At 44.7% G+C, this 18045-nt stretch overlaps 1 protein-coding gene and 1 long non-coding RNA gene across 7 annotated transcripts in view; one reads left to right on the top strand and one right to left on the bottom strand.

Annotated features, from left to right (window-relative positions):
* Window positions 1-13577, top strand: part of LOC105465254 (exocyst complex component 6B) — a 676825-nt gene extending 663248 nt beyond the window's left edge. For 5 of the 6 annotated variants that reach the window (XM_071076900.1, XM_071076905.1, XM_071076901.1 and 2 more), the window contains 2 exons: window positions 5736-5848; window positions 10136-12031. In XM_071076900.1, coding sequence (XP_070933001.1) covers window positions 5736-5848; window positions 10136-10262 — 240 coding nt within the window. In that variant the 3' untranslated portion in view covers window positions 10263-12031. Of the gene's footprint in view, window positions 1-5735; window positions 5849-10135 lie in introns of all 6 variants that reach the window. The other variant, XM_011713573.3, reaches the window with a different exon arrangement.
* LOC139357894 (uncharacterized) lies at window positions 8547-13689 on the bottom strand. Its single transcript, XR_011611897.1, has 3 exons — window positions 13563-13689; window positions 9706-9841; window positions 8547-8681 (listed from the first exon to the last, which is right to left on the bottom strand). It is a non-coding gene; the product is annotated as an uncharacterized lncRNA (long non-coding RNA).
* Window positions 13690-18045: the final 4356 nt, after the last annotated feature.

The following is an 18045-nucleotide window of genomic DNA, read 5'->3' as shown; positions in this document are numbered from 1 at the left end:
GAACTATAGTATTGTTTCACATACCCCAAAATTAATAATGAAAATCAACTGGAATGTGGGGGAATCAAAGGTGGAGCACAAGCAGTGAAAAATGAACATAGCTGAATTATAAAAGAAAAACACAACCATATTGAAAGTAATGACAAAGAAAATAACTAACCTAAGTAACTTTAGAAATCAGTATTTTCTGGGGCAGGAGGATCACTGGAGCCCAGGAGTTCCAGACCAGCCTGGGCAACATAGCAAGACCTCATCTCTACAAAAATAAATATTTAAAAGTTAGCCTGGGCATAGTGGTGTGTGCCTGTAGTCCTAGCTACTCAGAGAGGTGAAGGTGGGAGGATTACTTGAGCTCAGGAGTTCTAGGCTGCAGTAAGCTATGATTGCACCACTGCACTCCAGCCTGGGCAACAGAGCAAGAACTATTCTCTTAGGAAAAAAGAAGGAAGGAAGGAAAGAAGGAAGGAAGGAAGGAAGGAAGGAAGGAAGGAAGGAAGGAAGGAAGGAAGGAAGGAAGGAAGGAAGGAAGGAAGGAAGGAAGGAAGGAAGGGGAGAAGGAGGGAAGGAGAGAAGGAGGGAAGGAGGGAAGGATGGAGGGAGGGAGGGAGGAAGGGGAGAGGAAAAGGAAGGAAGAGAAGAAAAAGAGAGAAAGAAGGAAGGAAAAGAAAGAAAGAGGGAAAGAAAGAAAAAGAAACAAAGAAAGAGAAAGAAGAAAGAAAGAGAAAGAAGAAAAAGAAAGAAAGAAAGAAAGAGAAAAAGAAAGAAAGAAAGAAAGAGAGAAAGAAAGAGAGAAAGAAAGAAAAAGAAAGAAAGAAAGAAAGAGAAAGAGAGAGAGGGAAAAGAAAAGACGGGAAGGAAGGAAGAAAGGAAGGGAGGGGAGGGGAAGGGCACAGTGGTGAGTTTGTGCTAATAACAAATAGATGGATAAATTAATAGTGGGGAAGAGAGAGTACTTGCTTACAGTAGAATGAGTGACAACTCATAAATGTGCAAGGAAGGATGGTGTTGAGATAATCAGCAGTTTTGAAGCTATCATAGTAAACGTTGGGTTAGGCAAGAATCCTCACTGGATAACAGTGTATTTGAATGTCTTAAATCTTCACAGTTCCAAAGGAAAACGTAATAACTAGATGTTGGGAGAAATCAGACAACATCTTAATCAGGTGATCAAAATTAATATCATCAATGAGGGAAAAATGAGCATCGTATGCCTCCAGAGGTGATACCCTGAGGAGGACATAGCATCACTTACGTAGTATTCTGCTGAAGAATTCGTGTCTTGAATCTTATAAGAAGCCACCAGACAAAACCAAACTGGGAAAAAATGGAGGCAGGGGAACTATATTCTTCAAAAATGTCAATATCATATAAGAAAAAGAAAGGTTGTATAAATATTCCAGATTAAAGGAAACTAAAGAGACATGACAACTAAACGTAATACTCAGTCCTAAAATTATATCATGTAGTAGAACAAAAATAAAAGAGGCTATAAAGGATATTACTGGGTCAACTTACAAAATTTAATATGGATCATATCAACATTAAACTGAAGTTGAAAATTATTCTGTGATTATATAAGAAAATATTCCTAATCCTTAGGAACACTGAAGTATTTGAGAATAAAGTCCCAGTTTACTTTGAAGAAACTCAAGAAAAGAAATAACATATGTGTGCATGCATGGGTGTATGTATATGAAGAGAAAGAATTCAAGTGCTGGAGCACATGGGGTAGAATATTGACAGTGGATGGATCTGGATGGAAGCAATATGTTGCTCTTTATACTATGCTTATTCTTTCAACTTTCTGATAAATTTGAAATATTTCCAAATGAAAGATATAAAAATAAAAAAGAAACATTAGTGGTCACTAGTGATGATCACTAGTGTGGTCATTAGTGATAATTGAGTGTTCTTGCAGGAGAATTTATAGCAATCTAACAAGGTTGTTGTACGTGGAGAATCGGCTGGGAGGGTCTAATTGACCTTGAAAGTCAGTCTGGAAATCAAAGTACTAAATGGATAAATAGGCCTGCTGGTTTTCTTGGCTGTTCATTCTAACACTGTTCTGTGGAATCCAGTAGAAGTGTGCCTCCAAGCAGCTCACTTAGTTAAGTACCCTCACTCTCTGTCCATCTGTCTCAGAGAAGGCCATAAGACCTAGCTTGAGGCCACCCTAAAAGACTGTGGGAAGCAACATGACCCAGAGTGTGATCTATAGGCTCATGGTGGTTGAACTTAATAGACTTACGTAGCTTCCATGACTGTAGTGGAATAAATTAGATAGATTGTCATTCCAGAGCTCTTAGGCTCACCATTGGCATTGACTTTGGCAGGAAGACAAAAATGGAAATCCTTATGATGGTAGTGGCTGCCCTAAATGGCCCACCACTGCCATCATGCTGGCTGCAGCAGGGAGGCAAGACTGGGGCTGCATGCTCCATGGAGCTGGTGGGAGCCAGGGAGCAGGCAGGAGCCCTACCCTCCTGGGCACAACTGCAGCCACCCAAACCATGGCTGTGGACCCAGGCGTCCCTGCACTCTTGGGGGCCTGGGAAGGCCCCTCCCTGCTCTTGTAGGCTTTTAAGTGCCTGCTCCCACTGCATGGCTTCTCCCTGTTGTCAGTGCTGCTCCAGTCTTGGAGCAAAGTTGGGGCTGACCTCAGGTGCCATGAATGGGAGCAGAAAGCAGACAGGTTCCTGGGCAGAAGGGGGCAGGTCCCCAGTGAGGCCTGACTTTCAGGCCACAGAAGGCCTGAAGGCTGGTGGCCAAGCTGCCAGTCCTGCAGACCAGAGTAGGGACTTGGCTGCCCGTGGACCAGATGGCATGCACTTCCTCCCCTCTGAGGCCCAGAAAAGCCCTGAGCTCAGCCAGAACAGAGGAGAGGACAGAGAGACAGCAGAACGAACAGCTGCAGAGAGGAGCCACTCTCTCTGCTGATAGCTGAACACTTATCAAGACGACCTGCCTGCAGAGAGGAGCAACCCTTTCTGCTAGAAGCTGAATACTTGCTGGGACACCCTGGCTTCTGAGAGGAGCTTCCCACTGTGGGTCATCTCTGAGCTGTTCTATTGCTCAATTAATCTCTTCATTTTGCTCACCTTCCACCTGTGTGTGTACCTCATTCTTCCTGGTTGCAGGACAAGAACTTGAGACCTACTGAATGGTGAGGCTAAAAGAGCTGGGGTAACACAAACAGGGCTGAAACATACCCCCTGCTCGCCACATTGTGGGTGAAGAGAAGGAGAGAAGAGCTGCAGCTCTTTGTAGAGCCCAGACATGGGAGCTCCCTGAGCCAGAGCTGTGACTCCCTCTTTGGGGCCCTGTGGTTCTTGGCATCTCCAAGCTTCTGGGTGCTGCCACATTCCCCGGTGCCATCCAGGAAAGCTGCTTGCAGTGCACCTGGTCCAGCTGCATTCGCTTACAGAATTGGTGTCCATGCTGGCACCTGGAGCTGCCCACCCCATGGCAGCACCCAGCGCGTCTGACTGTGCAGTGACTGGACCCCACACTTACTCACACACACCCCTCGCTGCTCCACACCTGACTCCAGTGTCCCTGGCAGGCATGAGCTCAGCCTGCCAGGCCAAGTGGGTGTAACAAACCCAGTGGGCCAGAGCAAAACTCAAGGCAAAAGTGCTACCAGCCACAGGTTTCCAGCCAGAAAAGCGACACCCCAAAAATCCCATAACTTAGAGCTAAGCCATGAACTTCTCTCCACTGTCCACTAGTGACTTCCCATGTGTCATTAACCAGAAATACATGGTAGTATTAGCAATAAATCAGAAGTACTAATACATTAATTCCAGCACAGAAATTAGGAATTCATTTGAAAAGAAGGTAATACATGCATGTATATGTCCATGTATGCTGAAAAAGTAGTATCTAAAATAGCTTTAAGAAATGATTTTCCAGTTTTTCCAATTAGACTTTTTTGATATTCATTCACTTTTCTTATCAGCTCCTTAATAGACAAATAGTAAAAGGCTTCCTAGGTTTTGTTTTGTTTTTTAATTTGTGAAAAAAATTTTAATTGAAAAAAATGCTATATTTTTTCATAGTTCTTTCCCTAGGAGTTGCGGGAAAACATAGTGAAATGTGTAAAGCATAGTACTGGAAGAACTTTAGAACAAGGGGTACTCTCAGTGTCTGTCATGGAAGCAAGTAAAGAGGAGCTGTCTTGAGTGGTCTTTGAAGACCATAGGACAGAAATACTGACGCTAGAGTAGAAAGTCAGGAGAAATTCTCTTCTAAAGGAGAACTTTCTGAGGCCTTGGGTCAGCAGAAAGAAGTGGTAGAAGCCTTTTAACTTGCCAGTGAAAATAGGCATGACCTGAAAATGGCCTGAGGGGCCGTTTGGGACCATCCTGGCCCAGACCAAGCAGCGTGCCTGTCTCTCCCCGACTGCTTCTCTCATCTCTAAAATCCCTTTCTTGGCTGAGGGTGTAAGGGCTTTTCTCAGTTTTAGGTTTGGGACTTCAGCCATTTCCCATCCTGCTTCAGGAAGTTCATAACTGCTATTCTAAGAGACTGGATGAAGTGGAGACTTGGCCAAATAGGGCAAGGCCCATACTGCCTGTTTGCCCAGCTGCATAGTGAAGACAGATATGGAGGAAGGTGTGCCTAGAGCCCAGGTTCTGGCATTGGATATGACTGCACTCTCAGCCTCTCTGCCTTTGTTCTGCACAGGCAGCCATCTACTTGTCCTCATCAGCAGTTACCTATCTCCTGGAAAGGGAGAAATGGAGAATGTCTTGAGTCAAAAGTACTGTGAGGGTTCTCCCTCTATGCAGTGATGTGAGTCTGGGACTGTGCCCCTTCTAGAAGCTTTTGTTTGTTTTACTTAGTTACAATTTTTGAATATTTGTTAGTGTGATGTCTGAGGCTAAAACTGGCTGGGAAGGAAAGCCTTTGACAAAAGTTTAGCTTCTTTCAGTCAAAATCTCCCCCAGTGTCAGAACTCAGCTCACCCTCAGAAAGCTCTCATTGTCTTTTCACACATCTAGCTCTTGGCACTTCTCTTTAACACTGATAACCCAATTCTAGACTCTGTGTCCTCAATCATGGGCTAATCTACTATGGCCCAGATTTCATCTTCTCAGCCTGTGTCTGCATAGGCATAACACATATTGCCTCTTAGAAATGCTACATGATCCATTTACGCCTTGGTTCAGTGTTTCTGTGTTGTCTGTGTGTCCTATTTGTATATAGGCATGTATATATGTCTGTATTACCTAAGTCAGTGCAGCAAGTCAAAAAACTGATACTTGAGCCCAGACCTTTTAACCTTGAAGTTCAAACAATTGCATATGTGGCACTGGACTACATCCACCTTTATCTGTTCTTTGTTAAATACTGAGAATGGTTCTTGGCATGTGGAAGGCATTTGATAAGTATTTATTAAATGAGTAAGTGAATGATTATTATGATATTATTATCATATTTGATTCAGTCTAGTGTTAGTTTCTTTACAGGGTTGCCTCTGAGAGCTAACTGCTGGCATATAGTCTTAGCAACATTTCCATACTGCTTATGGCAGAGATAAGTCTGCCATCTAATGTTTACTCATTTATTTTCTTGGTTGAAAGAATAGTCTGAAGCTGTTCTTTTTCTTATTATATTTTAATTTTTATGTATCTAATTTATTAGCTGGTAGTGAAGGATGATGAAGTTTCTGGTATCTTGGTTTGTCTTGTCTGTCTGACTAATCCCTGGGGTGGGGTTTGGATATTTTACAGCTTTTGGATCTTTTCATCCAGTGGGATTGGTCAACCTACCTTGCTGACTATGGTCAGCCCAACTGCAAGTACCTCCGGGTAAACCCAGTGACTGCTCTGACCCTGCTAGAGAAGTGAGTACCTAGTCCAGTGGTCTGTGTTGGGAGGTGGGGAGACAGGGATGGGGTTTGGCATAGAAGATAATTTTGCCACTGCCAATATCTTGAAAGATAGCCTTGTTCTGGAAGTTGCCATAGGCCATGGGTGCTGTCAACAATCTCAATCACTGGATTTGGCAGGCCAGTCTTCCTCTTGTGGCTTATTCATTCCTGAGCCCCCAACAAGCTAGGCCAAGTATGGATCAGAATTGGACTCTGACATTACCTTCTAGTTTAATGGGTCTTTTACTAGTGTCTCTTACTAGAGATGGCAAGAGAAGAAAGAAAAATGGCTTGCTTTGGGGCTCAGGCCAGCCTGGTGAACAGAATGAGGCTGCCCTAGTCATCTGGGGTATGATGATAGATAGTGCAACTCCACAGAACAGATGGCTTCTCTGGTTCCTAGTAGAGAATCCCTGGAAATTATTGAGAATTACTGAAACCTTCATCTGTTCCCAACTCCCAGCCCCTGCCAGACTGAGCTTTATTGTACTGACTATCCCAACAAAGCTGTCTTGGAGAATGTGTCTGATTTTTGCCTTAGGCAGTCACTAGCCTGCAGAGGATTCCCTGCCACAGAACTGTAGCCTCTCTGAAGCAGAGGTGCTACCACTGAAAGTAAGTTAGGTAGCTCCAGGAAATCTCAGGGCTAACCAATATGTCACCCAGAAGCTGGGAAATGCTATGTATTACAGCCTGGCTCTGGCTTTGCTAATCTCTTAGAGAGCTGGCAGGTCAGAGACCAAGACCCACATAAAAAGGCAGATTTCTCTTGAAATCTGAGAAACTAGTTAATCCCCAGCTACTTGGAAGAATGCCCTGCCTCTAGGCAGTGTAGGAAGTCTACATATATGGCCAGTCAGCCACATCTCAAATCCTAGGAAGGCAAGACTCAGAGTCCAGGAAGTCAGAGTGGAGCCTTAAGCAGAAGGAGAGGTCAAGGTCTATTCTTCTTACTATGCAATATGAAAGGGGGAGAAAAGGGGAAGAGGTGAAGGGTAGGCAAGAGCATGATGCAGGGGTATGTATTTGGAGCCAAGAGACTAAAAACTCAGACTACAGTTTTCTCCTGACCACGTCAGAGATTGGTGTTTCCATTTTAACTTTGTTTCCCATGGTTCTCTCTCCCACTGACCTTCCTCCCTAGGATATCTAGAGAGTAAGTATATTATTCACTTGGGCCTTTTCCATCACTTTGAGGCAAGTCCTTCTGGTTTCTTCATTGACACTAATGACTACACTAAAATCCCTAGCCTCTGAGTTGTCCCCACCCTTACATACTAATCTACTAAACCAGCCTGGTACCAACTGGCTGGCTGCCTTCTCTATCCTTGGCCCTTAGAGTGACCCTTGGCTTACTAATTCCTTTGGGGCTGGGAGTGGCAGCAGGGATTTTCTCCCATTGTGCCAGGTAAAGGGTTGTTCCCATTCAACCTCTTGGCACACTCAATATTCTTGCTAGTGTGGGGCCTGAAATAAAGCCCTGACCAAAGGGAGCTCCTCAGCAGCCTCCCCTACCTCTTGGTGGCTTTAAAATCTAGAACCCGCATCTCTTATAGAAGACCCTTTATTAGAAGCAAGGCTTAATCCCACAGTTCTTGGTGCTAAGGTGAAAGAAGGGAACATTTTGACCTTTCAGTTGGTGCTTAAATGGTCATATTTAATGGTCATTATGTATCCTTCAAATGGGCTCTGGGATTCCCTTCAGTTATTTACTTCTCTCAGCAGTCCTTTACTCTTCTGTTCCCAAGAATCTCTGGATCTAGGAAATACTGGCTCATTCACTTCCTATGGCTCAACAATAGTTGAAAATAATTAGCCTCTCCCTACCATTCTGGAGCGCTGGCCAGTAAAGAAGCTATGTGCTTAGCCCTAGCAATCAGAAGAGTTTAAAAGCTTCTTCCAAACACAGTAGATCAAAGGGCATCCAGATCACTACAATCCGTGTCTCCCAGCCTCATAGGAATTGACCCCTTTACCTGACCTATTCCTGCTTTTCCACAGCCAGCTCTACCATCAGATCTTGACTCTCCTTTTCAACCTGGCACTTCTTAGCAGGGTGAAACGGAAAGACCCAAAGACCTGCTAAAGACATTTAGGGAAAAGAAGTGACCCCTGCATCACTGAGAGGTGGCCATAGCTGTTAATAAAGTAGAACAGGATACTGGGCTTTCAGAATGGGATGGAAGGTGGGAGGGCTGACTTTTGGTTTTGGAGCATTCCTGAGTGGAAACCAGCAGGCCACCATTAGCCCTCAGGGTACTTGAGTTTATCTTTACAGTGCCTTGTTCTAACTCCAGGTCTTAACGACCAAGAAATTCTAGCCTCTGAGGCCAAAGACTACCCTCTTTCTCCCAGATATTACAGGAGCCTCCCTGTGGGAGCTGAAAGCCAGCGGGCTGCCTGTCTCTCAGCTGCTTCTAGGAGTCGTGAAATTAATGATAATGCAGGATATTAAACTAAATGTCCTATGAATATAGGAAGTGGTTTTCTTCATTTCTTTTTGTTTGTTTTGTGTTGTTGATAATGTTTAGATATATAGTATACCCAGCAGAGGAAAGGGAATCTTTCCCTGGGACTATCTAAAACCAGGCCAGTTCCACAAACATAATTGTGCCACTAGTATATAAGGGAACAAATATAGTAATTATCAGAGGCTTGAGGACCCTCATTCTTTCTCTTCAACTAGTGCAGTCACTTGCCCTTCTTCTTCCCCTCCAAGCACAGGCCTCCACATGTGGGTGGTCGTACCTTATATTCAGTGTTCTGAGTTTGCTTGATGAGTAATTCCAGCCTGAAGGCCTTTGAGCTTAGATCAATGAGAGAATTCTTAATTAGTCTGTGGCTATCACTGTCAGCCAGAGCCATACAGCTGTGGTGCTCATTAGAAACTTCTTGCCACATATAATGCCCTTATGGAATACATATATTGTAAATTTATATCATATATACCAAACATAAATGCCCCTGTAGGATCTCTGGCCTTTTGACTCACTGGCCTCTAATCTGCTCCTCTGCAAAGGGCCACCCACAGTGGGGGGGAAAAAGTGGTGCAGGATTGACCAAAGTCCCCTGGGAAATATGCCTGGGGGCAATTTATAGCCTGGTGCCATGTTCCTTCCCTTTAGCCTGTCTCCATACAGCCCAGGGAGCAGTGAAGTCAGAGGGCTGGCCCAGCTCTGGTGAAGACTGGCCCTATCCCAGAAAGAAATCTGTCTTGGCACTGTTCTCAATTGTCTAACACTGGAACTAGCTGTGGGATATGGGTCTGGTGTGCAGAGGCTAGGACAAGAGTTAGTGGCCACCAATATATGTCAGGGGTTGTGAGCCCTGTGCAGGGAATAGCAAATTCCTGAATTCTGTCACAATTGCTTAGACTTGGGGGTTCTGTGACCATCTCAACCTAGTCTTGACTTTCTTGTCCATGTTTCCCCATTAGGGCTGTCTACCTGAAAGAACCACTGGCCAGAATTGCCCGTGGTTCTAGAAATATGCCATCTGTGAAGCTTTAGCATGACCCAAAGGTCAAAGGTCTGGAGGTACAGACAGCCCTTGAGGACTCAAGGGCTTTTCATGTAAAAAGCTCTGGTTTGTGGAGTGAGAGGATGGCCCAGCCCTTTGGCACATGCTTTCCTAAGTAACCATACTCTCTTAGTCACCACACCGCCTATGTGCCATTACCCTGAGACAAAAGGAAAAGGTCAGTCAAGCCCTTAGTTTTGTTAGGGATGGGATAGAGTAGCCAGCTAGAGTGAGGTTTAGAAATACACAGTGGCCTTTGGTTATTCATGTTCTCTTGGAATTGCTAGTTAAGAACACTTTTCCTGCTTTACCTTTCAAATGTTATCTCGAAGGTCCCAACAGGATTTAGTAGGTTCATGAGGTAATGAGTGGATCCTAGACATTCTATAAGGGTTTATTGACCAGCAGAGCTGTTCCATGTCCCACACACCTATAGCAGGCACATACCTGCTGAGAGAAGGGAATGAATTAGGTGGAGCAGGTATAAGGGATAAGGAGATTGGCCCCTCCAAAACTAGGTCTTGACCAGTTTCCAAAGGTGACTGAAGTTGAGAGATGTAGGTGCCAGAATGCCAGCTTCCTGATGAGTAGGTGAGTGTGGGCCTGACACTGGAGATATTCTGGATGCTCTCTTTACTCTGGATAGTGGTTAAGATGCATTGCCATCCTGCCTCCTGCAGGTTCTCCTTCCACCATTGTTTCCTCAAACACGTTGCCCTTTTTCTTTCCTTCTCTGTTTAGGATGAAGGATACTAGCCGCAAGAACAACATGTTTGCACAGTTTCGGAAAAATGAGCGAGACAAGCAGAAACTCATTGACACTGTGGCCAAGCAGCTCCGAGGACTCATCAGCAGCCACCACTCATGAAGGGTGGCCTGGACCTACAGAGGCGACTTGCTGCAGCCCCTTTGTCTGGGATCCAACCCCAGCTGACCCTGCATTTGTGTATTCTTCTTCAAAGAGAGCATATGTATTTTTTTATTAACCCCTGTGCAGTATTCACATAACATTTCCCTATAGTAAAAGAGGCACAAGAATAAGCAAGTACATGAGATGTTGCTAGGCTGGGACTCAGGGGAAGTTATTACTACACTATCTGTGTTATCTTAGAGATGGTGGTATCATCAATCCCAGTGTGATGAACCACCTTCCATCCATGGCTCTAAAGCTTAGGTCTGGGGCTTAGGAACCACAAAAAATGGGTATCTGGCACTGGGAGGTAGAGTGAATAAGCAAAAGGATACTAAAATATGTCCTGTTCACTCCTGGATGCCCATTCACCACATAGATGAGGCTGATTCTTCTCAATGCAAGGAAAGGGCCTGGCAAACATTATTTAATACACTAAGGGGAGCTCTGGAGGGTCATCTCCTCAGTCTGCTGACTTTCACTGGCTTGTGAACAAACATGTCATATGGCAAGATGACAGCTTCATTCCAATCCCCCAAGCTTGGCAATTTCTTTAGCCTAGATCTAACCTGAGGGTTTTACTGCAAATTTTTCTGGGGCAGGATACAGCTAAGTAGAGAGCAGTAATAATTGGATCCCATCTTTAACTGCAGATTGCCCCAACTCTAGAAGAGTTGAGTCTCAACCCGAGGAGTTTTTCTGGATCTTGAAAGCCAGTTTTCATGGAATCAGAGACCCAATCCCTTCCCTGCTCATCTCATTTCCTTCATTCACAGTCAGCGCATTTGGTTCAGGACATAAATCAACAGTTATTTCCATAGGTCTTCACAGAGCGTCTGAGACTTAGCCTTCTCCAGTAATGCTGTTGAAATATTTCAGATTTCAAAAGCTTAAAAATGGCCCTTACCTTACCCTTAGGTGAAACCTGAGGATTAGTTGGGATTGTTCCTTTATGTTTTAAAAGCAGTTTTTTGGCTATGATCTTCAAGGAAATGTCACCAGCTCTGCACTGTGGGGGCAGCCATGACTGGAGTGGATGCATCTAGGGATGGAGACATTGTTACCATAAAGTCAGCAGAGCCAACCATGGCTTGTGACTTGTTGCCTCTGGCCCAACTGTCCTTCACTAAATAATATCCTAGATATTATTTTGTCATTGAAGCCCAAGGTTCCCATCCTCTTTTGAGATCCCCAAAGCCATCTTTGGCTTTGTCTGAGAAAGATTGCCTATAATCCTATCCTCCAAACTCTAAAGCCTGGAGCAGCTTAGCTTGGGAGGCTGCATTCATTGTCCCAGATGGACTCCTGAGACTTAATACAAGAGCTTTGCTATGAAGTCAGTCAGGGGAAACTGTACTTTAAGATACTTCAGAAAGATGCTACTATGGCTACTGGCAAGAGTATAATTGTGCATCACCAAACAATGACAAATAAGCCACACAGGCCTTTCCAGCTTGGATTGGTGGGAGGAGAGACTCATCAAACAGAATTCTTCACTACCTTTGTCAGCTACTGAGTTGCTTCTGGGGAGGGAGCACTTCCTTGCCCCCCACCACCCTCAACCCCTCTACCTCACTATATCCTATCACATCTTGATAGTCATGGGGAAGAGGATGTGCACACAGACATACAAACTTCCTCAAAGCTGGAGAGACCAGGCTACATGTGAGCTCACAGACGCCTGCTGCAGCTCATCCTGAGGGCTAGGTGGTTGGCCAGGGTTTCAGGATGAGGGTAGGGGATGAGCACTGCCACCCAGAACTTGATAAGCCAAGAGAAGGCAGGAGCCAAAATGGCATCGCCAAGCTCTCATCTTTGTTGAAACAAGTGAGAAACGATTATATTAATCTGAAGTTCTATTGCTTGAGAAGGGTTAAAAACACTTTTCTTCGCTAGTACCCCCTTTGCAGCAAGATCTCTTCAGCTTTAAGTGCTGAGAGACTTTGAAGTGGAAATGGAGAGACATGTAAGCATGCCACAGTGTTTATCTTTAGAGGATCATCATTGCTGGTCTCATCCCAAACCTCTGCCTTGGAAGAACTGTGCTATAGAGGAAAAGGTGAACAAGGTGGAGGAATAGGGGTTATTCTGCACAGAAGTCCCCTGAAAGAAAAAGCCTATTCAAGCTCAATATATAAAGATGGACCCTTTGATATATCTTCTCTCCATTCTTAGTCTACCTTCACCTTGTCTAACTAAAAGCAACATGCAGCTACTGAGTTATATGTAGAGGCATACTCTTGGTTGGCCAGGGAAGGTAAAAACAGGGAGCAGCAATGTCAAGTTTTTGAATTAGAAAAGTGGAATGTTTTTAGTTTTGTCTATAGACCTGTAGCTGGGCCAACCCTTGAGAGGACTTGTGCAAAGCATGTGTGCCCATACCCATCAGACTCCTCAGATATGGCCTCAAATACCTAGAGATATAGAAACCCTGGAGGGCCTCAATAAGAGGGCAAGCACACAGATGGCTAGAAGCCTATATGGCTTTTGGTCAGGATGAACCCTTGGCCAAGTTCCTGAGGAAACCAGGTCTATGTTCCTGAAGGGACAGTCCAGTTTGGGACCCTATTAGGTTTCAGCAGTAATATAGGCTGCTTGCATCATTTTAACATTCATAGGAAAAATCTCTTTGAGCAGGCTATAAATGAAGCTGTTGCAGGAAAGAAGGAATAGGACCTGAAAATGGGAACCAGGAAGTGAGACCCTATTGGCAAAGGGAATGTACAGCTTCCAGGGTGCATTGCCCAGTGTTCTCATTGCATACCAGTCCTCCAAGTCAGTCTAGCCTTACTGTACACTTGACAAGTGCTTACTCAGCAAGTCACAGACCCACGGCCTTTTATCTCCCAAGATTGGCTTTGGCCATGACCTTCCTCATCAGGCCTCTGAGCATACTCTCTAGGGACTGCTGCAGAAATTCCCCTACCTTAGCCTCCCTTCTCCCAGGACTCCTCTCTTGACTGCAATTGCCTCTTCTTTTTTTTTTTTTTTTTTTTTTGCCTGCATTCACAAGTACTTTTCACAAAGGTGTTGGAAATGGCGTTTTTATTTTGCACAGATAGTTGCACATTTATAGAGAAAATTAGGAAAGTCCATTTTTAACTCTGAAGGGAACTTTTTTCTCTAAAACTTACTAGTAAAGCTACTGATATGGATGGGCCGCATGGTTAGGGGAAATCTCCTCTGTGAAAAGAGCATGTTTATTCCTCTTGTACATTTTCCTCTTTTAACTGCTATTAAACAAGAAAGCCTACATACCTGTTTCAAAAGCCACGGTGTTGTCTCATGGGTATTTTGTTCTTCCATCCCATTTGCACAGTGCAACTGTGGTTGGTGAACTGGATGACTGACATTCGATCCCCACTCAGCTGGACTGAGGACTAAAGCAGGCAAGAGCCTAGTGGGGAGGAGAAAGCCTACCTTCCACACAAGGCAAGGAGCCGTACTGTGGCCTTGGAAACATCCCTAACCCCTGGGTTAGGTTTTTTTCCTGCTTATGCACCTAACACTGACATCATCATCAAGAAGAACTTTTTGAACTGCTTGAGTTAAGTGGAGCACTGGGCTAGGCAACTTGGAACCCAATGTTGAACACTAGCCCTGCCAAGGAAAGGCTTCCAGTCAAGATGGAGTGATGTAGGATTATCCAGAACAAAGCCAGGCTGCAGAAAAGGGAGAGATAAGCCTATTTTAGACTCAGTGCGGGAGGGGTACAGTCATCCTGGCCTAGTGAAGGAAAGGGTCTGGTTAGGAAAGACAGCTCAGAAGAGATGTTAATTAGCTGAGCCTTGAAGGGGAATGCAAGTCAAATTTTGTGAAGTCATAGGAATGAGTATTTTTGGTGCAGACCACATTAGAGTACAATGTTGGCATGAGCCTGGTATGTTCTGGGATGTAATGAAGAACCTCCTAAGCACATCTGGAACCATGGTAAGTAAGACCAGCAATGCCAGTGTAGCAACGCCCAGCCTGCTTGCCCTCCAGGCTAGCACACAAGCAATGGGAATAGACTAGAAACAGTTTTCTTCAGTAAGATATCTGACTGCTGCAACTGGGCTTTCATGCCCGAGACCTGGGCTTTAATCTCTGCAGTGCCACTTACTAGCCTCTGACCTTGAACAATTACTCAACAAACTCCCTAAATATCATCATCCTCATCCATGAAAGCAGAATGGTAGTCTCCAACTTACAGGTTTGTTGTGAAGTGTAAATGAGCTGTGGAAGGTCAAAATGCTTAGCCAGTATCACATCGAGCAATAGCCTATGCAATATTTAAGGCCTTTTCCTCCCTACCTTCCAATTCCACAACATGCCTCATGGCTGAGCAAAGGACAAAGGTGTCCAGGGCTTCTCTGCCTCCTGACATCCTCTCCCCAAGTCCACTACAGGGTTGGTGATAGCCATGCCCCCCAAGCACCTGTATATGAAACAGAGGGACACGCCTTTCAAATCAGCCAGCCGCCTGGCTCTGTGGACAGCCTATCCTCAACACTACCTGGAACCTTCTCTACTCTCGCTTTGGTGCCAAAACTTATACTTTCTTCTATTGGGAGTTCTTAACTGGGTGTCCAAGAACCATCGCAGATGTGTGTGTGTGTTTGCATGCATGTGTGCATGCCACCCATTTTTTTCTGGAAAGAAGGTTCATGGCTTTCATCAATGTCTAAGAAAGATTCATGACTAAAATACTGAATAATAACCAAATCCCTTCAGACATGTAGCTCTCCTCGTGGGGGAAAAGCCAGAAGCTCTAAGCAGTGACCCTTCTCCCTGCCTCATAGAGCTCTGATAGATTTTTCAAGCCCTGCTGGTCTGCCACCCACCTTCTCCAGAAGCCTCCCCCTGAACCCCATGTCACACCTAAAGACTGGTGAAACCACTGCTCCTGGCTTTCTCTCAGCATGCTGGGGTCCTGAGGGGGGAGAGGAGGACTCTGCACTCTGAAAACACAGGGGCTTCCAGCTGGTTGGGGAGGTGACAGAGTTCAGTACAGAGACTTGGGCTATCACAGTCAAACAACCTGACTCACCCCAGAACATTTCCCACAGCCTCAGTACTGACTCTTATGACTTCCGGCCCAAGGCCTTGTCCAGAGAGAGACCAGTAACCCTGTGGGGTGCTCTGAGGCAGAAAAACAAAGCAAATCAAAACAGCCCAGGGAAGGATGTGAAGCAGTCACCACCTTGCCCCTTTTCTCACAGCTGGGCTTCTTATCTGCCTGCCAGACAGATGCGGATGGGGAATAGCTGGTGGGAGATAAGAGGAGGCAGGGAAAGAAAGTGCCAAACCCTTTCCCCAGAGGCCTCATTTTGAATTTAATGGACGGAGTTTGCCGGGAATGAGAGAGGCTACAGGCCCTAGGGACCAGAAGACAAAGGCTCTTGAGGAAGTGCAAGGGGGAGGAGGAGAGGAGTGAGGGCCAGGCATTGTGTGGCAGAGCTACCCCTCTATCTGTTTCAATCGCTGGTGGGGTTAGGGTTACCCTGCATTTGGGGCCCCAGCTGCTTTGTGGGGTCTGTGACATCAGCTGTTGTGATGGTAATGGATGGGCCTCTCGCAGGGGGCACCCCCTCCTTGGCCAGCCCCTAGAGAAGATAGAAGCTTCTATCCCCTCAGGGTGGGGGCCGCCTGGGGGCCCAGAATCGGACCCAAGACAACAGCCCTCCTCCTACCAGTCTGAACCCACTGCTAAGTGTAACTTCCAAGCCCAAGCTGTGACCTTCCTCTCTCCAAAGCTCCAGAAAAGGAATGGAATCTGAACATTGAGACGCTTTTCTGGCCCTAAACAATCCTCCCATTCTCTAGGCTCAATGATGGGTCTATTTCCTCCTGTAAATGGGTCTCGTAATCTTCAACTTTTACCTTTGCTTCTAAGGATAATTAATTGGATCTGCCTCTTGTTCTCCCCACACACTCCCCTCTCTGTTACAAGGCTCAGGTTATGCCGGGTAGATGGCTTTCTTTTTATTCCATGGGGTGCTTATTCTTAAAGCTGATGGAGTAAGGCCCTGCCCTCTCCAGTGATCCCCTTTTCCAGACAAGCCTGCTGGGGAAGCACCACTTCCGTGGGTACTTGTAAGGGGCCTATGACTGCACCAGCCAAAGGCTTTTCAGATAGCCAGTTTTAAGCAGCCATTCAGCTTTTTCCCAAGATTTTAGGGAAGGCATTTTCATGTAACACTCTCAGAAGCAAAGTAGGAATTCATTGGTGGTCTGGACACTGGAGACAGGGAGGCAAAGATGGGCAGCACCTAGTCCAGCAAATGGCACATGGGCACTCATGGTCAAATGAATGAGATTTTCAGAGGGGCAGTCATGTGCAAACGTGGGGGCTGTGAGAGCAGTACCCTTGCTGGGAGGACTATTTTACTATTGGCATTGTTCAGAATTGCCAACATAGAGTAGCTAATAAAAAAAGCAAGCCAACTTTTAGTCTGTTTTATTGTGGTTTTAAATTTTTCAACAAACATGTACCATCCTATCCTTGTCATGCCACAGAGTAGGGAACAGGTTGAAAATAGGTTAAGAGTCAGGTGAGAAACCAAAGTGGCAGTGTAATTCCTGATGGGCAGGATGTGGTCCTGGTGGTAGTGATCAATGTGTATGTACATGAGTATTGTGTATGAGTATGTGGGTATCACACAGAATTAGAGCTTTCTCCACTGAATCCTAATCCCATTTCCCACATCTGATCACTGTTAATAGTATGATGATATTCTGTCCAATTATTTTAATCTGTATATACTGTCACAGAATTATCATCATAGTGTATTTATTACAGTTTTACTTTTTACTTAATTTATCTGAAATACATTTCATTGGCAACATACAGAATTTCTTCATTCTTTACGAAGCCCATAAAGTTCTTCCATTGCATGAATGTACCATGAGTTTATTTAACCAGTTCTGAATTAATGAATATCGAGAATGCTTCCAGCATTCCACTCTTACAAACAATACTGTGAGATATTTGTATACATCTTTGCCTACTTGCTTAGGTATTTCCATAGCATACAATTTCAGGAGTGGAATTGGTTGGTTAAAAGCGATGAATATTGGCCAGGTGCAGTGGCTCACACCTGTAATCCCAGCACTTTGGGAATTCCAGTGCTTTGGGAAGCCAAGGCAGGTGGATCACCTGAAGTCAGGAGTTCAAGACCAGCCTGGCCAACATGGTGAAACCCCGTCTCTACTAAAAATACAAAAATTAGCCTGGCATGATGGTAGGCACATGTAATCCCAGCTACTCTGGAGGCTGAGGCAGGAGAATCACTTGAACCTGGCAGGTGGAGGTTGCAGTGAGCTGAGATCTGGCCACTGCACTCCAGGCTATGTGACAGAGTGAGACTGTCTCAAAAAACAAAACAAAACAAACAAACAAACAAAAAACAAAAAACCTATGAGTATTTAAATGTTAATAGAAAGTATATAATTACTCTTTTGAAAATCACCAATTTACACTTTCTCCAATAGGTTATGAGAGAATCTGTCTCCCTATGAATTCTCAGTCCTACGTAATATTAATGTTTTTTTCCATTTTTGTCAGCCTTTCAAGTGAAAAATCATTTTCCTTTGTTCTTATTTACTTTTCTTTAATTTATAGTGAACTTAAGTATCTATTGATATTGTTTGTTGGTTATTTGTATTTCCTCTTGTATGAACTATTGAGATAGTCTGCCTTTTAAAAAATTAGGTTATTTTCTTTTCATATTGATTTGTAGTTCTTTGTTTTAGGGATTTT

This window comes from Macaca nemestrina, chromosome 13, assembly GCF_043159975.1.
Source record: "Macaca nemestrina isolate mMacNem1 chromosome 13, mMacNem.hap1, whole genome shotgun sequence".
NCBI lineage: Eukaryota > Metazoa > Chordata > Mammalia > Primates > Cercopithecidae > Macaca > Macaca nemestrina.
Note: the sequence above shows the minus strand (reverse complement) of the source record. Positions and strands in the feature narration are given on the sequence as shown.